At 28.4% G+C, this 24,516-nt stretch overlaps 1 protein-coding gene and 1 long non-coding RNA gene across 4 annotated transcripts; one reads left to right on the forward strand and one right to left on the reverse strand.

The window, feature by feature from the left end:
* Positions 1-1,757: 1,757 nt before the first annotated feature.
* On the reverse strand, positions 1,758-23,419 carry LOC145192738 (ubiquitin carboxyl-terminal hydrolase 17-like protein 6). Of its 3 annotated transcripts, none has more exons than XM_090071343.1 (19): positions 21,451-23,419; positions 20,176-20,289; positions 19,770-19,872; positions 19,225-19,292; positions 18,482-18,552; positions 13,465-13,547; positions 12,946-13,023; positions 12,738-12,831; positions 12,141-12,266; positions 10,019-10,096; positions 6,741-6,936; positions 5,884-6,627; positions 5,704-5,759; positions 5,463-5,582; positions 5,194-5,331; positions 2,778-2,949; positions 2,560-2,658; positions 2,267-2,460; positions 1,758-2,088 (listed from the first exon to the last, which is right to left on the reverse strand). In XM_090071343.1, exons 1-19 carry the CDS (start codon positions 21,866-21,868, stop codon positions 2,011-2,013), a joined length of 3,030 nt encoding a protein of 1,009 aa, XP_089927469.1. In that variant the 5' UTR covers positions 21,869-23,419; the 3' UTR covers positions 1,758-2,010. The 3 variants fall into 3 exon arrangements, with proteins under 3 accessions (XP_089927469.1, XP_089927468.1, XP_089927470.1); XM_090071342.1 differs by having other exon boundaries at positions 20,155-20,289; XM_090071344.1 differs by lacking the exons at positions 1,758-2,088; positions 2,267-2,460; positions 2,560-2,658; ... (2 more) ...; positions 5,463-5,582; positions 5,704-5,759 and having other exon boundaries at positions 5,894-6,221; positions 6,328-6,627.
* On the forward strand, positions 9,737-23,463 carry LOC149878938 (uncharacterized). The gene is made up of 3 exons (XR_016446814.1): positions 9,737-9,783; positions 20,392-20,688; positions 21,189-23,463. It is a non-coding gene; the product is annotated as an uncharacterized LOC149878938 (long non-coding RNA).
* The last annotated feature ends 1,053 nt before the right edge of the window (positions 23,464-24,516 follow it).

Below are 24,516 nucleotides of genomic sequence, written 5' to 3' on the forward strand. Positions count from 1 at the left end.
GGTTTCTCCCGAACATCTAGTTGGAGTTATAGCCTTTCGGGCCATATGTGAGTAGTCGGTAATGCTCAAATTATTTGTGAGTGGCCGGTAATGCTCAAATTACTAAGTGGCAAGCGATGTCAAGATACTACTTTACAAAGCAGAGCATTGTGAAAGACTTAATTCGAACGAGTGTAACATGGATTAACATTCATGTGTGTTTATTGTCTAAACAAAAATTTGGTTTACATTTTTAAACATTCATGATACGGCGATAAAAAGATTTTGTGTAATAAAAATTTGCAAAAAAGTGTGATGTGTTTAAAGCTGTTTGTTAATGTTTTCTTATTTTACCTTTAAAAGAGAATTCTAAAATTTATTTTGTCGTATTCTAAAAAACCTATTAAATTCTTTTGTATAAATTTTTTTTATTAAATCGTATTGTAAAAAACTTACTAAACATAAAGGTGAATGTCCAGAACTGTCCACAAAACAACTATCAATGCACATTTTTAAAGTTACAATTTAGATACTAAATATTTGGGTAATGCAATCGTAATCCATCTTCTGATAACTGTATTTCTACATCATCATCACCTTCAAGATTAGGCATAGTAACGTCAAGTTTTGGCAATGGGACATTAACTAATGAACAATTATGCAAAATGCAACAACACAAAATGACTTTGGATGCAAAAACTGGGGAAAGATGAAGTGTTCTATCAGTGATGTCAAGACATCTGAGCCTGTTCTTTAATTCCCCAAGGCAACGCTCAAAAGCGCATCTGGTTAACCTTTGTACTCTATTAAACCGATGTTGGTGTTCACTTATTGGGTCTAAATAGGGTGTAATTATACGATTTATCAATCTAAATCCTGGATCGCCCACTATCAATACTTTGGGAACGCGATTAGATTTGATTGCATCATACATTTTTAGTTTATCTATTCTTAACTTTCACAAATACATTTTTAGTTTATCACAAATGGTCTCCTCAAATTCCTTCACACAGCGGCCAGCAGAAGCTTTGCTAATACCAAATAATTCGGCTAAACTTCTCCAGTCATTTCCACATGCCAAGTACTTTAGTTCAATTAAAATCACAACATGCGGTGACAAAACACGATTTCTGAAAGTAGATCTTTTGAGAAAAACTTAATATTTTTTGGATCAAAAAGTTCTATCTGTTGTCGAGGAGATCGGTATTTACTCAATTGAAAATCGCAAAGGTTTACAATCAGTTGTACCGATCTCGGAAAAGTCTCTGCCGATGAAGCAATCTGTCGTTAACGGTCTCCACCAGGTTCATCAAATTCAAGCAAGACTACATGCACCATAATTAAATAAAGATTTTATGGTGTTACAGATAAGTAATAAACCGAACTCAAAATAACAGCTTGATGTTGATTTAACAAGGAAATTCCACAATGATTGCCACATTTTCTAATTTTGCCAAAAAACTTTAAAATTTAAGACAAGATTTGTTAAACCAGTTATTTTAGTTTAACAATAATGATATGGATAATGTTATATAGATTTTATGAGACAAAAACAGTTTATCCATATGTTTGCATAGCAATGTCATTAAAATAACCGTATTGCTTTTATAAGGGAGCACTAGATATCACGCTCTACCACGTTCTACCAGGTGATATCACGCTCTACCACGCTTAAAATTTTTAGTACCAAAAAAATTTATCAAATTTTTAAAAAAAAGCGCAGAAAATTTAACATTTAATATTTGAAAATTAAAATAATAATAATTAAAAAAAAATTCAAGTTTACAACTATTTATTACCCACGTACATCAACTCATTTCGGGCTTTTATACAAATTAAAATCGTAAAGTGAATTATAAAATACAGAGATTTCATTGCTGTTTAGGAGCGTAGCATGCAACTAAATGGCGAAAATAAGAATCCCACTATAACATACAATTTAATTTCTTAAAATATAAAATGTTTACCGCCAAAATAACTTTTATTTGGAAGCTATAAAAACTCGTTACTTCACAAATTTAATAATGACTTTTAAATATATTTTTTTACTAATTCGTGCAAATTACTTAAAGATTTCTTCGAATGGTGCTGATATGTAGTAATCGGAGTCTAAAAAAATGTATTAAAAAAAATAAACCGATAACTTTTTACAATAATCAACAATACTTTCAATAACCAACACAGTTTTTAAAAAATCAACATAGTTAATCAACAGTTTTTTTATATAACATTATGGCTCAGAGATTGATTGTTCGGATTAATTTAATAATAAGGAAATGCAACTTACTTTTGAAGAATTTCGAACGTCTTGCAAACTTTGGAATTCGTTTTTACGAGAAATAGTAATGTCATTTTTGAGCTTGTATTTTTTTACTCTTCCCTTATCGTACTCTTCATCCCATTCATCTTGCAGGCGATCAGAATTCTCCACTTTATTGGGTCTAAACTTAGCACTGCTATCTTCTCCACTCCATGAAGGTACTACATAAAGTCCGAAAAGAAGATTTCATTGAACTTATATTTAAACACACACACACACAAAAAAAAAAAAAAAAAAAAAAAAAAAAAGGATCTATCTACTTTTAGCATGACTGTCAAGATAATTCACATCTGTTGCTACGCGCCCGTTCCACATCATTTTACATTTTTTGTCTCTTTCGTCCCAAATATGACATGGCACTGAAAAAGAAAGAAAACATGATCTTTTTAAAACTACAAAGAATAACTTTTTATTAACATATTTGCATGAAACTTAATGTAAAATGGAAATCATCTCAAAACTTTAAAAGAATATTTACCAGCTCTTTCTTGAGGTTGCGTCTTTAATATCGGTTTAGCCTTTTCACGGGGTTGACTTTTCCAGTCAACAAGGTTTGGCGTATCGTCATCCTCACTATCATTCCTTTCCCGCTTCTTTTTCTTCTTCTTTTTACTCTTTATTTCAGTATTTAATATGATGACATTATTTTGCTAAATAAGTAAAAATGCATCTATTCTCGCTTTTAATGAACCCATTTTAAAAATTGAAACAAACTACTATTTTGAATTTTATTTTTAAATTTAGGCCACAACTTTAAGTAACCTTCTTAATTTTAAATTTACACAACAATTTTTTAATTTTCTTAACAAAAAAAAAATTCTTTAAAAAAGAAACTTTCCAATTTTATAACCTCCCCCCCCCTTTTTTTTTTGTTATTGAAATAGAACTTTTTTTTCTCAAGTTATTTTAATTATAAATGTTATAAGTTTCCATTCAAAATTTTTTACCTGCGCTATGAAACACAAAAAACGCAGTTTTTCAGCTATATTCATATTTTACCTGTTACGCATTTGTTTGAATGTTGCATTGCAAAGTACAAAATAAAAGTTAATTGTTTCAAACAGATTTCTAAAAAGATGTGAAAACAAATTGGATAATCCAAATTTCAATGTTAAGAAATCAATAAAAAAAAGGAAAAGAGAGTTAAAACTTTAAATATTGTAATCATGTAATAGTTAGGGATAGCAAAATTCCGGACATTCTCAATCCCGGGATTTCGGGGTTGAGAAATTTATCCCCGGGAAATCCCGGGATTTGATAAAAGACAGAAACAATAATTGGCGGTGAAGCATGTGAAGAGCAAAATATTCATCAAACACTGAAAAATGATTAATTTATTGATAATACAATTATATTATCAATAAATTAATCATTTTTCGTTTTTTAGTTAACTAAAAAATTTCGTTTACTAATGAACCTAAGTAATTTAAATTGTAAAACAATTCATTAAAAAGATAACACAATATAAATAAAAATAATAATAAAAATAATATGAATATAAATGAGTATACAAGAATTTTATTTATTTTTGAAAGTACCACTTTAAAAAACTGAAAGCGTCAATCATTTCGTCGTTAAATCGTTTCGTCGTTCGATTTTTTAAGCATAAAAACCCAGCCGCACGTTCGGACTCCACACTTGTTGGCCGTATAGATAGTATATAATCATATGCTTTTTGAAGGTGATTACCTCTTGTGGCACCACTTTCAAATAACGAAATTTCTTTTTGAGTTTCAGAAGTTTGACTTTCTACTCTTATAGGTTGTAGGCTAAAAATATTTACTTAAGTTCTAATTTTTTTTTAAATTTCTAAAGATCTTTTTAGTTAATTGAACTATTTCAATTAAGGTTTCTTTATCAGATCTATAATTCAAACTGAGTCTGTTGCTGTGAAAACGATTACCATTTTGAATAACTGTAAAAAGTTTATTCACTTAATAAACCTTGTTTTAAAAACTTCATTAAAACCGTAGTTGAAGAATTTTTTAGAATCACGTATACATTTCGTCGCATAAAAATTATTGGGTTTTTTTTGTTGTTGTGAAAATTTAACTTTCAATTTTTCTTCGTGAAAATTTTTTATTCCTGTCATTTTTTATAATTAAAACTATACGTCTTTTTTTCGTTATTTATGTTTCATAATCAAACTGATAATATTATTTATATAACTTTTAAGTTTTTAATTTTTACTACTAATTGTTAATTAAAGCTTTTACTTATAAATTCTTATAATATAAAAAAAAAAGAGGATAAAACCCTCTAATTCTCGTGCGACGATTTGGAATTAAAATGAAGCCAAAAATTCGAAATTAACCTAATTAAAATATTGCAAAGAGAATAAACAGCTATGTAACATGTATTTTACCAAAAAGTATATTTACTAGACACTTTATGATGAACAAATAAGTCAATAGCTTAATCCCTATATATCTTTACTTTTTTTACTACATTCCCGAAATCCCGGGAAATTTTTGTAAAAAATCCCGGGATTACGGAATCAACAATTTATACGGGATCCCGGGATTGCCATCCCTAGTAATAATTCATTTTTTGTTTAGAATGGAAATTTTGAATAGTTAAAAACTTTATTAAACTGCAAGTGAATGGTAATTTTAGATGATTTTTGCTTCATTTATACCAATTACTTTATGAAAATTGGTGTGAAATAAACATAAAACTATGATTAGACTCGCATTTTAATTATGTTTTTCATCCAAACCGTAAATCCTAAGATATTTTTGCATAGAAACTGTATGTGCATATCAAAATACTCCCAAATGGTTTTCTAGGGAATTACTGTAAAAAATTTTTTAAAATTGTTCAGCTGTTTATTTGAAAAATACAAATAGAATTATTATTGTGATAAATTATAACAGAAACCATAAAAATCATACATAATGTTTGCTTTTTGATTTCTTTGTCCTGTGAAAAGTTTCTTCATACTTTCTTTTACTACCAGATTCAATCCATTCATCTTCTTCCAAAAAATGCTTTTTCTTTTTTTTCTCCCTTTTCTTTTTCTTCTTAACATCCTTTGTAAAAGAAAGTTTTAAGAAAACTTAACGTTGAACTTTAAAAATATAAAAAACAAGGGAAAAAGCAAGCAGCCGAATTTGTGAATGTTAAATAGAAGTTCTTCATTAGAAATATTACTATTTCAAACCTGTTCTTCATTAACAACACTTTCTCCTTTTTTTCTTTCAAGTATAAAAGATTTCTTAACTTTGGCACAACCTGATACCTCCTGATTCCTTGATGGTGAATGAACACTTGTTGAACTAGCCTGTTTTTATAAGTAAAAGAAAAATTTAATACATTCAAAAAGTAGAAAGCATATTACATATGATGTGGTGAAACATCACATGCAATACGGTACACAATTTATACTACATATTAGAAAATACCTCTGAATCCGTCTGTTTTCTCCCCCATTGTGATTCTGCAATAAGATTTTTACCTCCTAAAATATAAGAACATATAAGAGAAATTAAATCTAACAATATAATTAAGCAAAAATTATTAAAATACAAACTGCTTTTAATACTAAAAATAAACTTGTTTAAATTTCTGTATAAAGTAGCTACCATTTCTATGCAATCTTTTCTGCTCATGCTCAGTATCAGATGAACTCTTATTAATAATGATTCTGGGGTGAAGTGCTGCTTTCGTTACAGGTGACCAAACAGCAAACTTTTTTCTATTGAAGTTTTTTCCATTAAAAAGTTTTAAGCGAAGCGAAGGAGATGCTTTTGTTTTAATTTTTAAATTGTGTACATCAGGTAAAGGTAAATATAAGTTGAATTGGTTTTTGTCAGCAGAGTTTTCAGAGGAGCCACTAGTGGAAGAAATGGTATCTGATTCACTGACATTATTTTTTCTTTTTTTCATGAAAATTGAACTGTCAGTTGTACAGTTTCGAGAACTAAAATTGGAAAAATTATTTGACTTAGAAGACTCATCAAAAGGAGAAATAGTTGTAGACAAAGCTTGATTTTTAAGTAATTGTTTGACTTTAACTGATTGTCCACCTTTAACTGATAGTTCATTTTTAACTGTTTGTTTGTCTTTAATTGATTGTTCATCTTTAACTGATTGTTTATCTTTAATCAGATTTACTTCTTGCATGACTGGAGAAGGAGTACCACTGGAGCTACTAGCATATGAATATGACTCATTTAAAAGCTGTAAGCTAGTAAACTTCTTTTCTTCTTTCTGATTGGTCAGAATGTTTGCTTTTTCATTGGTAATTTGACTCACAAAAGCAGAATTCAAATTGTTTTTTGTAGTGCAGGTACTGTTTAGCTCACACTTTTCAGATACACCTTTTCCTAATTCAAAAAATTTATTTTGGTAAAAAGTATTTTTTACTGAAAATCCTAATAAAAAAAAAATCTTTCAATATAAAACAACTTTATTTTTAATTAAATAAGTAATACTGTACCAATACTTGAGCTTAAGTTAGGAGTTGCTTCACCAACTGATGAAAATTCATCACATTTGTTTTTTTTAGGATAGCCAGTTGTTTCACCAAGTGATGAAAATTCATTACATTTGTTTTTATTTGGAAATTGTGCAACAGGAGGTAAAAGGTTTTTGTTTACACTTTTGCAAACACCATTAGGTATGGTTGTTTCAACCTATAATCAAGATAATTATTTGTCATTGTTACCGATTTTTCTTTAAAAAAAAAGCTCTTTACCAAAGAAAAACACAACATCTTAATTCTGTCACAGAAGAGTTTAGTTAGAGCTTTCAAAAACAATCTTTAAAAACAATTGTTGCCAAGCCAATTGTCTTAAAAAAAAAAGAAGCTACATCTTTATGATATAACTTCTTTTTTTTTTTTTTATTATTATTATGGGAGAAATGTTTTTGACAGCAAAAAATTGTTTTATGTTTTTATATTGAGATCAAACTAAACAAATTAAATAAAAAGCAAAGTCAAATTTTACAGACAGCAACATGTTATTTCTATCTATGTCATCTCAAATTAAATATAGCTCAGAAAGTTACGAACTTTTGGAAATAAAAAACTGATTAAAACATTTGAACAGAAAAATGTGAAAAATGTGAACTTTTTTTATTGAGGAAAAATTTTGGGATTGAAACTTTATTATCTAAATGTGCACATACAAATATTTGAAAACAATTTTTACTATAAGTAAAATTAATCTCTACAGTAAAATAATCTTATGTCTCTATCTAGAAATGAAATTTCTACCATAGAATGATAAGTGATTAAAAATCAAGATTAAATTTTCTTTTTTTTTAGATATTTCTAGCAAAATTGAGTTTAATAGTCAACTGATGATCTCAATTTAAATTTCTAGGTCTCTTATTTAAATACTTTTTGTAACTATCTATTTACAATAAAAAACTAAAAGAATAATTCTTGAATTGCCATGAATTTGATAACTTACCTATTTAAAAATCTAGGAATGCATAAAACAGTTTCATGAATTTATTCTATATTGAACAGTATGATCCAATTGGATTGTAAATTATCCTGTAACTATTCTTTTTAAACTTTAGTTATATTGATTGTAATAAAAAACAGAACCTTCCTTATTTTGCATTATATGTCCAAAACATCTAAGTCTGGACTCTCGCATTTTTTCTATATAACTAAAACAAAGTAAATGTGCAAAAACATCTCATTATAAGACTCGATATGCAAGGAGTTAATATAGGGTTCACTGCTACATAGAAGTCTCTGTACTATATCCTGATTTGTTTCATGACATGAAAGTATTCTGGTAAATAATCTGTAACTTCTAACATCTTTATTACAACACTCCTGGGCCTCCTCAAAGAATAAGGGAAATGGTTTCTTTCTTATAGCCTGAGTAATGTATACAAGTATCTTATGAAGGTAGTGTCAATACAGGGGTTACAGTGTGACATACAGTTTTGCTATTTTTCTTTTGAAACTTAAATAATTGTTTAACTTTACACAATGCTTAGAGGGCATTATACAGAGAAAGGTATTAAACCTTTCAACTTTTCATCAAGGCCTAAGAATATTGCTGCCCTTTCATAATTTCTAAAAGTTCTTTGTTTCCATTATTACAAGTTTTTTATTGTCCTTAAAAAAAAATCCTAAGTATGTTAAGTATAGACACCAAGTATATTAAGTATAGATTTTTTCTTTGCGAACTGTTTAATCTTGTTTAACTCAGCATAACAGTTATCAACATAATTGCTAAATACCAAGATAATATGATATGCAGTCAGGAGAAACTTAAGTAAAATGTGTTTTAATATTCACACCAAGATTTACATGTTGAATTTTTGAATTAAAGATTTATGCTACATTTTAAAATATCTGCAAATGAAAACACATCAATAAAAAAAACTGAAAAGATGATTTATTTTATTCAAAATTGGTAACAACTTTTGAAAAAACATTCAATATGTCTAAATAAAAGTCATAACAAGATTATTATAAACAATTACATCTAATTCAATAATAAGTATACTCACCCTTTTTTTTTTATAAATTCAGTTGGACGATTATTCATGGACAAAACTAAATTGGAAATTGTTTCTTGTGGTGTTTCTTGCTAAACAGTATTGACTTGGTCCCATAATTCATTCCTTGAGGTTGCTGGATTAGCATTTCTCAGTAAACAACGTTCATTCATATCCCAGAGGTTCTCAATTGGTAATAAACCAAGAGAACGTGCTGGCCAAGGCATAAAATTTACATTATTTTTGTCTAAAAACCTTAGTGCTGACCTAGCCACATGAGGTCTGGTGTTGTCCTGTTGAAATATCCCATTTGTAACATATTGTATAAATGGGAGTCCTACAGGTTGCAACACATTTTAAATGTAACTGGTGGCAGTTATTGTACCTGGAAGTACTATGAGTGACTGAGTGAATAATTATATACAATTGCAGCTCACACCATGATTCAATGTAATTTATGAGCTATTTTACAAAAAAAAATACCACCTTCATGTAGCCCGATATTGTGTATCCATCATTCAAAAGGTGTTAATTGCCATTAAGACTGAATAATAAGTGATAAAAATTTATTTTTGTATTCCTAAAAAGTGTTATGGTCCAATATTTTGAATCAATGCTTCTCAGAAATTCATAGGTATACCCAAAGAAAATTTTACGGGCATAAAAGTTTTTATTAATGAAAAAAAATTTGTTTACCAAAAGTAGTTGTTAAAAATTCTAAAAATTCTAAACAATTCTTATAGTGGTGCAATTTTAATTGAGGATAGTGTATATTTCCTAAAAAATTGTGTGGATATTCAAAATATTGAATATTGGTGTTCATCAAAAACTCTTGTTTAAATGTGATTAAGTTTTATCAAAAGGTTGAGATGTTGTTAAAGGCAATATTTGTTTAGGTCATCTTCTAAACCATGATTATCATCTTTATCAGTAAACAACAAATTGGTTAAACAACTTTTATATAAAATACACAATCAGCAAATCAGTTACAGAGAAAACATCTCATGGGGTTTGTAAGTTTTTTATCTTGAACTGCTTTTTAAGAAACATGACTATTTTTTATTATCTTAAGTTAACTTCTCATTTTATTAGCAAAATGAAATTATTAGCAAAATTAGTGCAAATTAAAACCAAATGTTAAAGTAATTATATTAATTGTTCAGCAAATTATTTCAATCATACAAGTAGGTTTGTGATTTTAGCAATGAAGTATTTTGAAAGAATTTAAAAGCATAAATTATTACCAACCTTTATACTATCTTTTTTTATATAAAAAAGTAGATAAGCTTGAGCATTGAGGACAGTTTGAAGTCCAACCTGAGAGACCTAAAAAGTAACCAAAAAACACCTGCAAAGTAGAACAAAACAAATTTATTGCAAGTAAAAGTCTTAACAAACAGAAAAAGTTATATGATGTACTTTGCATAGTGAAGTAAATTAAAGACCATTTTTAAAAAAATAGCTGAAATTGTTAAATCATAAATAGAATCAATGCTACTTTGATAATATCCACTCTACATATCAATATATCAATTTGATGATGATGATGATGATGATGATGATGATGATGATGATGATGATGATGATGATGATGATGATGATGATTAGTTTTATCTATAAATTCAAAATTTTTTATGAATAGTACTCAATCTTAGGCTTTTTTAGAATAATCAACCGTTTGTCTCTGGTAAACACCATCAAGTTAGTATTCATCGAGGATTTTATAATACTAAAATGTGACATTCTTCATACCTAATTATTAAAGACATTAAAAATAGTTTACAAGACTTCAGGTTGATATAAGACTTCATGATGGATGCCTTTAGCTACCATCAAGAGCCTACATCACTACTATGGATGCTATCTATGTGGTTATACATCAAGGAGACACTGAGGCTTTTTTAATCACTATTTTGATTTCCTTTTTTGGATAATGCAACATTTTGCTTTTTATTGTTAGTAATAAAGAAAACCCCTAATCCCCTGATTTTATTTTCCTACTCTGGCCAATATATAAGCATTCTAGACTTAGTATCTAGAGATTCAGTGTATGCATCTCCAGATCTATTCCCAGCTGATTGGGCTGTTTACTAAAACTTTAACATATTGCAACAGTAAAGAGTGCTGGAGGTTTAGGGTTTATCCAGTATTCTCTATTTTTGCAAATTAGGTTGTTTGTATAAAAAGAAATAGTACTCTTCCAATACAGACAATCTTTCCTCAACATTCTCAGTATCTATTTGTACATACACTGTCTTGTGGATTCATCAAATCCAACCTTTTTGACTAAAAACATTTGTTTAACTGTGTGTCTTTAATGGATTTTAAAAATGTGTTTAAAATACATTGATTACAATGAGAAGAAAAAAAAAACAAAAATAATTAAGTTACTCAGAGGGCATAAACAAAGTGAATAACAAGAATGGTGCAACAATTAAACTAATTATAGTAGCATTTTTAGGATATTTGCCTGAATCTTGCTCAAACCTGAAAAAGATAATTGAGTTGTTATGTATGAATAATAACAAATACATTTGTACCTATGATATTAAGTTAGTAAATAAATATTTTGAAATAGGAGATGCTTCATCCTTATCCCTGATATACAGCAACAATAAGCAGAAAAAAAATCACCAGAGTAGAATCATACACTAAGAAAATTCCAATCCTCTGCTAATGATTATAAACCTGCTTGTGGAAGATAAAAAAAGAAGTCGAAATTATCAACTGCATCATCTTTAGATCTACCAGACATAACCCAAGTTTTTAAAGTTCTGGCACCATAGAACTTTATCTTCTCAATTACTACCTAACAACATTTAAAGTTACTTAGAATCCACAAGGTGTGGTTTTGATGGAAAATAGTAAACACACAGACTAGATTTTTAAAATGATCAGGCAACAAAATCTGTGCACTACAAGTTTATGTAGCTCTAGAAGAATAAATTAAGTGCCCAATTGCTAGAAAGATTACCTCAAAAATAATCTGAGATCCATATAATAATTTACAAATCTTTTAAAGAAAGATTAATTAAGCATCTTTTCTTAACAAGATTGCTAATATTTAAGAGCAAATCATGTAGTGCATATAAACAGAGTAAAAAAAGATGTAATTTATTTATATAAGAAAGAAAGTTAAGCTTACAATACATTTTATTTAAATCAATGCAAACTTTAAAGTTATCAATTGTTTCAAATACAATTTTTAACCAGGATGGTGACAATATTTTCTAATTCAAGGCTCTGAGACTAGATATTCTAAGGTTTCCAAAATCGTAAGTGATTGCTGGCAGAAACTTATAATAAAACAAAACAAAAAAAAAACGTAATAAACTTTTTACATAAAATGTATAAAATAATAAAATCTTACCCGATTGTCATTCATTTCATACCATACACTATTGGAAGCTTTTACATAACAATAGTAATGACCGGAATTGCATGAGAATCCAGAGTGGACAAGCACTGCATAAAGCTTGTATAACATTGGATGAGTCTATACCAAAAATGCAAATCGAGAGATAACATTATTTACTAAAAAACAAACATCACCAAAAGGTTCTGTATATTGCAAGAGAATGTCTTCAGGCAGTCTTTTTACAAAGCATTCAAATAATTAATTTAGTTAATGACATTTGGTTTAATGGAAATCTAAAAATATTATATAAATATTTTAAAATTTTATCTTAAAAAAGTTGGAAAAATCTACTCTTCTCACAAAATAGACATCGTCAGTGTAAATAAAAGGACACAAAATTGAAACAAGATTTATGTTTGTGTAATAACCTTTTTTAGACTTTTACAACCTTTTAAAACCAATTCAAAAATGATGTAAAGATCACTTTGATTTTTAAAAAAATGAGCTCTCAATATTAATGAAGTTTTTACACGATCTTAAGTTGAGTGTTAAACTGATTATTTATTATAACCACTACAGGCTTTCAAAAATTTTAAATAAACACAGTACCTGAGCTACTGACATGAAAGGTCTAATGTCAAGTTCTTCTGGAAAAACAACATTCTTTGATATTTTCCCTCCAAACATGTTGGTAAAATCAAACCTATAATGGTATAACTGCAGCATATTTTATCATAAACTTAAGCATAAAAAAAAGAAGCTTTTAATATAATATGCATCAAAACTAATTACAAGATAACAAAAACAACAACAACACCTTTTTAACTGCAATGTGAGTACATTAGGTTCTTTATAAATGCTATTACGTTTTTGAGCAACAGTTTTCATTCTACATCTTTAAAAAAGATAAAAAAATCTTAAAATTTAAGTTATTATTAATCTACTCTATAAAAAATAAATTATTAAAACTACTACCCTTGATGAAAATATCAAAACTGAGTCAAAAAGTGCAGTAACTGTTACTGTATCATTACTAAAATATTACTAAAATAGTAAAACAAACCAAAACTGCTACAGTTGCTTCTATAAATATCATAGCTATGATAAACCATTTTAGTAATGATCAGAACTGCAAAAATAACCCATGAAATTGCTAATGTATTTATAGTAATAAAACATTAACTTGAATTAAAGTAAAACAATTTTATTTTAGCCAAAGCAACTGAAAAGTTTTGAAGTTTAAGGTCAATAAATTAAAACTTCTTACAAAAGTAAAAAAAAAAAAAAAAACCAAACAAATAAGAATTTACAAATTGTAGATTTAAAAAAAAACAACCTTTCACAGTAGTACTTATTATCTCCCTCCAACCGATCAGGACGAACTGATCGCTGTAATGCTTGAACAATTGAGCAACAATCCTAAGAGATTTTATATACATACATAAAAATTTTAGTATTGTTTTGTTTCCCAATCTTATTCAAATCATTCACAAAATTCATAGGTGTAACTTTATTTTTACTGTTTATAGAATGTATATTTAATTATGGAGATAGAGATGAAATAAATTAAAGTTAAATAAAATAGAGATGTTTATTCATTTATAATAACATTGTACTTTATATGTGAAGATTTAATATGTGAGGAATGTACAGGGTGTTCCAAAAGTCACTATCTGATTTGTTTTGCTTACTAATATTCAAAGTGTTAACAAAAAATGAAAAACTAATTTTTATAAATTTTTAAATCAAGTTTTGAAAATTATATCTAATAATTGGGCCCCATTTAAGTGTTGACCAAGTTAATCCTGTGATATGTTGGCAATTTCAGCTCTGATGTTTTGTTTTAACTGATTTAAAGTTGCTGACTTGTTTATGTGCACTTTAAACATCAGATTCACAGAAAATTCAGGAGCTATTAAATCTGGTGACTGGGCTGGCCAATAAAAATTACTGCATTTAACACCAGTTTTATTGCAACACGTATTGTAGAGTGTAATTATACATTTTAAAATTTTTTGAGTTTATCTTCAATTAATTCAATTTTAATTTGAAATAAAATGTAGAAAAAGTTTTTAGTTCAGAAACTATAAGCAAAACAAGTCTGATAATAACTTTTAAACACAATGTACAAATCTAAAACATTTTTTCACAAAAAGGTAAACACCAGTAAATGATGAAAGGGACACAAATGTGGTTTTTCCTTTGTTTCTCTCACAAACAAATACACACAGTGAAAAATACATCATTTTCAAATTTCTTTTTTCAGGTGGAGAAGTATGATACTATTCACAATATGATAATCAATGAGAGAGAGAGAACTAAGGATCATTAGACCATTACTTTTTAGTTTTGATTTATTTAAAGTAAAAGTGATTTTGGTTAATTTTTAGACTGTCAACTTTACATGATTTTTTTAATACAAAAATTTAGAATAGTATACAAAAATTTAGAAAGGGTCAATTTTGTTATGAGACCTGATATTGAATTGGTAATTCAACAGATCAATAATAAGATAAACAAGAACAAGAATAGATACTATCACATTTTTCACATTATCACATTTTAGATATATACTATCACATTTTTCACATTATCACATTTTAAGATATATACTATCACATTTTTCACATTATCACATTTTAAGATATATACTATCACACTTTTCACATTATCACATTTTAAGATATATACTATCACATTTTTCACATTATCACATTTTAAGATACTATCACATTTTTGAACTTGTGATTTGATATATATAAAAAAAATACAACAAGGATTTTCTTATGAACATACACAAACTAGGCTTTGACTATTTTAATGTCAATAAAAACTACATTTCTGATTTAGTAAATGATGCTTGTCACACCTGTCCGGAGAGCCTCAAAACATAAAAGTCATGCTCAAAAAATAAAACCAATTGGGTTTGGTAGCCCATACATCCATGTTTCAAAAAATAAAAAAAATTGAAATCATCTGCCTACGTCCAAGAAAAAAAAAAAGACTGATTTTTTGGGTTTTTTTGTTCCTTGCTCTATCGCCAGGAGAGCCTCAAACCACAAAAGACACACTCAAAAATAGGAAATAAGTAATAAAACTGATATTACTATTATTGATATGCATAGTCTATACATAAAGGCTTTAAAAATAAAAAATTAAGCCATATGTAAATGTGTAGGAAATCATTGTTACTTTGAACTTGTCGGTCATTTTGACCTTACTTTTAATGGAAAACATTTCTTTAACCACTATTTTTTCTTTAAATTTGAATCATTTCTAAACTTAAAACACTGTCGCAAAAGAAAAAAACTATTAAAATAGTGTCTATAATTAAACTCTAGCAAAGGCTGTTTCAAAATTCTAAATATTATAGGTTTTATTTACTGTGGGTTTTTTTTACAAATTGCAGTTACACACAGGTTAAACAAATAAGTATTTAAAAAGATTTAATTTCATAAATAAATTTTTGAATCAGTTTAAATAAATCCATTGGTATTTTCTCATTTGATTTTTTTTGTCACAAACACTTATTCTAAAGTAGCAAGGTTTCAATGTTTATTAAAGATGCAACAGACATATTTCACCTAAATGTGCTTGCTATTGTATTCAACCACACATCTTTCAAGCCAATTTCCATATTGTGGATGTAATTTTGAATGTTTGTATATTTGCCACTGAACAGAAAATATATGATGAAGAGCTTCCAAAGATTGTCCACTGAAAGGACCAAGGGATTTTTTCTTCATTCTGATAAAATCATTAATGTGAAAAAAAACGATGTGCACTTTTGGGGTCACACTTACAAATACTAGACTTAAAAAAGATATCCGAAATTCTTCAATTTTTTTTCATATTCCTTGTCAAGGACATTTCCAAAACAGGCTCTAACAACAGCACTGAATTTTTTGAATGCATCAATGATGAACAAAACTGATGAATCTAGGTTCTCAAAGAGCTGATCTATCACATCAATATTTTTCAGGAGTTTTTGGCAATAATTGCCAGCAAATTGTCCGCCATGATATGGTTGGATTGTGATGTTGAGTCTTTTTGGTCACTCATCTGCATCTGGCAATGCTTCTTTTAGTGCTTTGAACAAGTGATTTACTATCCCAATAAGCAGATGAAGTTCCATTGGGGGGGATTAGTTCGAAAATCAATTTGCTTGGATCAACTTTTGGAAATGGTTCATGGACAACGTTGTTGAAAAACTTTGCCCTCCTAAAGTCACCACCTTTTAAAAGAAAGTCTGTGTAACAATTTTGAAGATCAGACAGCGTCCTGAGCACACCTTTTTCAGCTAAGTTCTTTGCTTCACTATCACAGTATAGGCATGGGTGTGAGCTAGAGTGACATTGCAAACCACATAAAATGTTAGCAACTTTCAAATCGCAAGAGACCACAAAGTCTACATTTCCAGGTTGAACAAGCTCAATAAAGTTTTTGATGTTGCTGTAATTCTCATGTAGATCCTCTGCAACTGCAATAAGAAATTGCTTTTTAACTCCACTGTCTTTTAGAGCTCGAGAGGTGACGATTTTTTTTGAAGGTGGGCTGCTTCAATCATCTTCATCATTCATTCTTTGAAGACTTACTGTAAGCTTTAGGAAGCCTCGACCTCCATCAATCCCAACCTTTATAAGATGACCTGCTTGAAGTTGTCTCTTAAGTGAAATTTCTGCTAAAAGTCAGAGAGATTTTTGCAGTGAACAACTGTGTACTCTTTGTGTGGCATTTTTTCGCCTGATGATGCAATTGTATTTTTTGTAAAAATATTTGCAAGTTGCAACCCTGCTTCATGAAAATTTGCTCGACAGTTTGGCTCAAAAAGAGTCGATTTGGAAACCAAATTTAGTGTTGATGCAAGTTTTTTGACTCCAATATTAGACATGCCTGTAGTTTTCTGAATTTGCACCAGGTCTTGGGCACTTAAATATACTTTTCTGCAGTTGTTGATTTTGAACATGATGCTCCTAAAGACAAATTTTAAAAATCTTGTTATGAAATGTAATCTTAGAACAGACAAAATAAGTCCATTAAAAACAGGAAAGGTACAAAATTTAATTACCGAGGGTAACAGGTAATGGACGACCTCCCTCAGTCACTGACAGCCAGATTGTCCCACCTGGTGATGATTCTTGAACTTTGATAGTTGCAGAGGCTATCTGTTCAAAAACTTTTTTGTTTTCTGTTGAAATTTTTCTAAGGTTTAAATTCAAAGAAATAGAGTTGCATTTATGAGGTAAGCCTTTCCCTAGTGGTGACAAACAATCTTAACATCTTTTCAGGGGATTTGTGGGATTTGAAGTTGTAGAATTATCCAAAGGATGTTTTCAGTCAGCTTCAGCTTACCAATTTGGCAAATCAGGCAGTTACAGTTGGAACCTCTTGTCACAGTGTTAACATTGATAGTTTGAAAATTGTAAAGAGTAGGCAGCTTGACAGATACTCTTCTTTCAACCCTTCTAAGTTTCTTTCTACACGTTCCACACATTCCAGTTGGAACTCTAGAGTCGAAAAAGTCAATGTCTGTTGCAAAAATGTTTTTGAATCTCTCAAAGGCTACACCAGACATTGGTGAATTGCACTTTTTCATACATCCAACACATATGGTTTTCTACACTCTTCATGAGAATTGGCACTATTGGGCATTTTGAAAGAGTCCAAGTAAAGTTAAAAATGCAAAAAGTACTTGTGTTTTTATTTGATAAATGACTTAATTTATTGTCAGCAACTAATAAAAAAATTTATGTTTTTACAGCTTCTTTATTTCACCATTAAATGACATAAATATGTAACACTGTAACATTAAGTACTAAGCAATAAAATGGACCTAGCTATTCAAAAAATATGGCCTTAAAAAAACATTTAAAACACTTGACTTTTAAAAGAAAGCGAATTGGCAGGTAAAGATAGTCCTAGGGTTATGCAATTTAAAATGGATTAACAATAAAAGCAATCTAGTTTCATTTTTTTTTATTTTATATGGTTATTTTTTTATCAAATTTTATTTTCTCTAGTGATCAAATTTTATAGTTATTCATAAATAAGTATCATCTTTTCTTCCTTATGCCTTTAGGAAAGGAGCTAATAACATGAGAAAATTCAAAGTCATTTTTTTTCCTTGGACATAGGCAGATGATTTCAATTTTTTTATTTTTTGAAACATGGATGTATGGGCTACCAAACCCAATTGGTTTTATTTTTTGAGCATGACTTTTATGGTTTGAGGCTCTCCGGACAGGTGTGTTGTGTTTTATCTATTATACTCAACTTAACCATTTAATTGAAGAAATAATAAAGGTAAACTAAAAAAGTTCTAGGGAGAAGTGTTCAAGCAACAAAAAACTAACCTTCACATCTAAGTTCACATCCATCATAGTTTCAAAGGTGTTTGAATCAAAGTTGCATTTCAAGCATTTAACTAAACAAAAAAAAAATTCCTAAAGTAATATTACATTTAAAACATGCATTTTTAATTAAGTATTTTTATTTATCTACTTAACTATTTATTATTTACTTTGTTACTCTCATCAAAATAAGTAATAAGACCAATATTTTTGGTTGTTGACCTCAAAATATAAGGGCCAACCAAACCACACAGGTGAGCACATAGTTTACATAAAGAAGCTTTTGGAGCTTTAAATTGGCTGATTGCAGCTATATTATTGACCCACAAGTTAGAAGATTGATAGTCAACTACACAATTGGTGAAGGTATTTAACTAGTTAAAGCAAACAAACTTAATGCAAAATTATTACGTTGTACACTTGTTAATATTTCATCTAGTAAAATGTTTTGAAATTCAAATTAAATATTGCAGGCTAAAAAATGCTTGGTAACTGGTAATAAATTAGGATATGTTTAATACTTGTAAATTCTGTAAAAATATAAAATAAAAAAGCAAACATAAATAAACTAAAATTTCCATTCTCTTTTTTTTTTTTTTAAAAAAAAAAAAAAGCTAAGTAACTAAGTAAGCAATTATGATATGCTTACTAGAAATGTTCAATATAATTAAGTTCATTGAAAAAATAAGATCAATAATGAAAATTAAGGATGTTTTACTAATAGAAAATAAACAAGAAAAACTCACCTTGACTTCTATATAATCCTCCAAATATTGCATTAGCAACAGTTGTTTCTTTTGAAAACTTGTCTAAACTGATAAATGTAAAAACTTCAAGAATCTAAAACCCTAAGTAAGTAATAATAAAAAAGTTCTTGTCTGGCTTTTATGAAAAGAAAAAAAATAGCAATAACAAACACTTACAGCATTAAATAACTCAAATATGTTAAATTAGAGTTCAACTAAGAAGCCACTTTTACTTGACTCTTTACTTAACTATTAAAAATTGTTTCTTTTTTTGAAATAGGAGCTCATGATCATCTTCATCATGATCATGATGATGATCATGATCATCATCTACCTTCGTTAGACTGACTAGCTGGATAGCTTAAGGAAGGTTGAAATAAAGAATTGCTTTCTTCTTTTTGGAGCTTTTTTTTGTTTTTCAAAAAGAAATAGTTTACTTTTAGTTTCATGTAAACTGTTAGCTGTAAAAGTATGCACTCCAAAACAAAAATACTTATTGTTGAACTTAATAAATTCTAAACACATCGAATAAATTGCATCCTTACTTTGGTCTACCAACATAGTCACTTTTTTGAATAGCCTCAACAACATAACGCAAAAATTCATGAGCATCCTCTTGACGACCAAATCGAAAGCTTTTCCCAATAACTGAAAGAAAAGAAAAAATTGTAACTGACCAATGAACCAAAAACTTGACTCTATAATACTAGTAAATTTCTAGAATATAAAAAATGATAGGCTCTCTACTTTACCTTAGCTTAAAAAACTCATTGTTCTTTTTTCTAGCTTAACTCTGTTTATAGTAAAGCATAATAATATGTCAAAATTTAGCTTTATTTTTAATATGCTCTTCAACACCTTTCAATGGAGCAGCAATAAAAAAAAACTTATAAATTTAGGAAAGAACTCTTTAGAAAGCAAGCAATTTACAAAAATACAGATTGCACTGACACTGTAACTTTTGAATGATGGATGTAGGTCTTATTGCACCGTTTGCATTTCCTCTAAAAACTCTCATAAAATGATTTGTTAGCTCACATTGCATGCAAAAGCCAACTGTATCACCTAAAAATAATATATACCATAAAAGCTTAATTTTTTAAAAAAGTTATTTACTTTCTCTTATATTCAAACTAATGATCACTTTATTTATTGATCTGTGTTTAGGTGTTATGGTTCTATGTACAAGGACAAAATAGTAGTGATCAAAATGTAAGTGTGTGCCTACCTGCCACGTATGTATGTATACATACACGGCAGGCAGGTATGTATGTATGTATGTATGTATGTATGTATGTATGTATGTATGTATGTATGTATGTATGTATGTATGTATGTATGTATGTATGTATGTATGTATGTATGTATGTATGTATGTATGTATATAGGTACAGCCAGGGAGAAAAACAGCAGCTATTGAGAGAAAAGTTACATGAAGTTGCCATAAGTCACAATGCCATTAAAGTGAATCAGTTATTTCAATCTCATGTGAAACTGAAAAAAATTGATGTTTGTTTTTTTTATATAAAGTAACTTACTTTACATAAAATTTAATTTATACCAATGAAATATACTAATTATACCAATGAAAGTGCCTTTAAAATCTTTTATAACCTCTGTAAAAAGAAAGAGGAACTTAGGCTTAAGTTAAACTTTATCTAAAAACATATTTGCATATCTTTATTTGCATATCTTATGCAATCTTTTATGTTATATTCCTATCTGTTATATATATATATATATATATATATATATATATATATATATATATATATATATATATATATATATATATATATATATATATATATATATATATATATATATTTGTTTCCCCACAAATTATTTTCTTGTTCACTTGCAATCAATAGGTCAGAAAAAAATAATGCTAGCAAAAAATTTGTTAAATGTATAATAACAGTTAAATGCATAATAAGTATAATAACAAAAAAAATATTTTTTAGGAAAATAAAATCAAATAGTGAACAAAGTTACCTAAGTTGATGGTATTTTTTTGTAAATAAGCATATTGGCTGACAATTATACTGTTTATGTAGATAGGTGAAACTATCATTAATTAACAAAAAGGGTTTTAGACACAAAATAACAAGCTGCAAAATAAAAGATGAAAAAGTGTTATTCTTAACTGCACATGCAAATATTTCTAATTTTTAGAATATTACCTATAATCATAACCTATAATCAACCTTTACAAAAAAAACTTACATTTCTTTTTATGATGTTCACTCATTATGTAATTGAATAATGGTGGTGTATAAGCCAAAACCTGTAAAACTGAATTAAGAAAACATGTATTGCCAAGATTTGCCAACCCTGGTCCAATTCGCTGGATTGCTTTCCATTTAATTTCAACATTCTCTTCTGGATATAATATCACAGATGGTTTTGGTATAGAACTATTGACAACTAGGGAATCATATTTTATCTTTCCAGGTGTGTATCCAGCATTAACTGGTTTATATTTACTGGAAAGTTGATCACCAATATCAGGCTTACAGGCTTCTTTAAAAATAATATGTTCTAACAAGATTTTTTTTGCAGATGCTGATACTTGTTTATCTGTTGTGATTGCTGCATTTGATTCATGTGAAGGTTCAAAGTCAATATTGGAAAGCATCAGCATTATTATCAAATAGTTTATCTATTACAAGCTGCTTGAAGAAACTCTTTTAACATTATTTTTTAACATATAACAAGTAAACTAGAATATTTTGATAATATTGAGGCTAAGTACAAAAATGCAGAATTTCTTCATAAGCTCCAGAAATTCAACATGTTAAATGTCATGTTTTATGAAAATAAAGCAAATATTATCTATGCACATAGTTAATACAAAATGATTTTTAGTCTATAGTTTAACAGTAATACAAAATATTAAAAATAGAAAAATAATATTTTTGTTAAGTAATAACATGCTATCAATTTCCCTTTCGATTTGCTATAAGAAAACAGAAAAGAGTTGCTGTAATATTATACATTGACAAGGAAATCCTGACTGATTTCAAACAAGATATAAATTGGAAGAAGCATTTAGGCAGCAAGGAAATCCTGACTGAAGATTTCAAACAAGATATAAATTAGAAGAAGCATTTAGGCAGCAAAAAATGTATCAATCAATATGAGCTGAATGTAGGCATTAAACATGTGGTCTGAGTTAATTTTAGTAGATGTGCTACTGTGTAATAATAGTGAATGTGACAAGTATACAGGTTTAGGCTAAAAATGGAAAGTTAACTGTCTGAGTTTGTTGTCTCCCAAAAAAATAAAATAAAAATTTATTAACATACAAAATACAATGATATAAAATATTCACTACTTTGCTTGCAAAACAAACCAGTAATCAAATAAGTTAAACACAATGAGACAACCTTTAATATGTAAATCATTTGATCCTGCTACAGTGAATAGGTTAAAAATCAAAAATGAAATGCGTGGTGCTTAAGAGTGGATTGGTATGAACATTACTACAGCAGCAAAGATTTCCTCAGCCTAGAGATTATGTTTCAACACAATTCACAACAAGATGTCAACTAAAGAATCAAATTTTTTATTTTATAATCTGTAAGTAGTTGATTGTGATTTGTAAGATTTGTAAATCTTTTTTGATTATTTGGAATCCTACAAAAATTGACTGACAACAGCACAGCACTTTAAAACACATCATTTGTAAAACTTTCAAGTAAATGAGAGTTAAATATCTGATTTAGGTATGCATATGTGGTATCAACAATTATAGTGCAGATTGGTATCATCAAAAAGTTATGGATTATGCCAAAAGGGTTCCTTGGTGAATCTTGAAGAAGTTTATGGTATATCAACCCAAGAAACATAAGCAAATGAATTAGTAAAGCCAAAGATAAATATTACAATTTTCATAATACCTAATTTAGAAAAAAAAAAATTAAACAGTTTAGTTAAATAATACCTGTTTACTTGGTATATGTAAGTGACATGATGGTGATATTTCTACATTATGTTTAGCGACATGATGGTGATGTCTACATTATGTTAAGTGACATGATAGTTACTACATTATGTTAAGTAAAGATCTTTCCAATGACTGATAATAAAATAAAAAGCTAATATTACTTTAACTAATAAATAAGAGAAGTCATTCTTTTGACGGATAAATCGTTTCCAAATTTGTCTCCCACATGTACAAACGGAGGCATTTTATTTTATTTGTAGCTCGATACCGTGAAATTAAAAAAAAAAAAAGAACTTTTGTGAACTTTGTTGCTACGTGATGTCGTTTGTGATTCGAAACTCAAATTAAAAAACGAGCTGTATTTTTAAATAATTTTCCATAGCAAAACACTTGTAAAATAAGTAAATTAATCCGTATCAATCAATGTATTTGTGTTAATAGAAATGTTACAAAAAGAAGGCTATTGCAAATAGTTACTTATAAAACGAAATAACACAATAAAAAAAAAGTTTAAAAAAATTTATTTTGTAATATACATAAATCAGAAAAAAAAATCAGGATTAAACCTGTTTTTAGGGTTTTAGGGAAGGTCTATCAAGAATATGCTACCCAAGAAAAAGTATGCTAAAACAGACAACTAAGCATGGTAATAATAACATGTTTAATTGTCTATTTTAGCGGGATGGTTAAGTTGTTATTAATGACAAATCTAAGGTTACGCGCACACGTTGTCCTATTGTTAAAGTAGTTATGAAATATGGTTGGAAGGAGATTGTGTTGTTGATTCCAGACAAGTTTTAGTTAGAAAGGAAAAGTTTTGGATGTAAAGTTTTGGATACAGGCGGATTTTGATTATCCCGAAACTTGACATGCATATAGTAAATGTGAATAGAAAGTTGAACAAAAATGGTTAAAGCAACTTGATGTAGAACTTCTCTACACATTCCATTAGACGCACCGAAGTGGTAATAGTTTATTTGAAAAAAAATGTCCACCAGAAACGATTCGCATTTTTGAAACCACCACAACATGTACAGCCACCACAACATGTACAGTAATAACCATGGTTTTGAAAATATTCAGTCGATATCTAAAAAAGTAAAATACGTTTAAAAAGGCGCGTTCAGGACTTTTAGTGTTCAATTTGATTGGGGATACAAATTTTGAACATTAAAAGAGTTCTTCACTAAATAAGAATTTAACTAATGACTTTTTGTTAACACAGCTTTTTTTAAATGTCATTTCCATCATTCAGACCAAAAATCAAATCTTTTTTTGTATAGGAATTTGATGCAAGTGAAAAAAATTTACATGTATGCGAGACAGCCGAAACACCAGGTGCA

The sequence above is a fragment of the Hydra viridissima genome, unplaced genomic scaffold, assembly GCF_058129835.1.
Source record: "Hydra viridissima isolate aposymbiotic clone 2 unplaced genomic scaffold, HvirCarnegie_v1 scaffold_14, whole genome shotgun sequence".
NCBI classification, from domain to species: domain Eukaryota; kingdom Metazoa; phylum Cnidaria; class Hydrozoa; order Anthoathecata; family Hydridae; genus Hydra; species Hydra viridissima.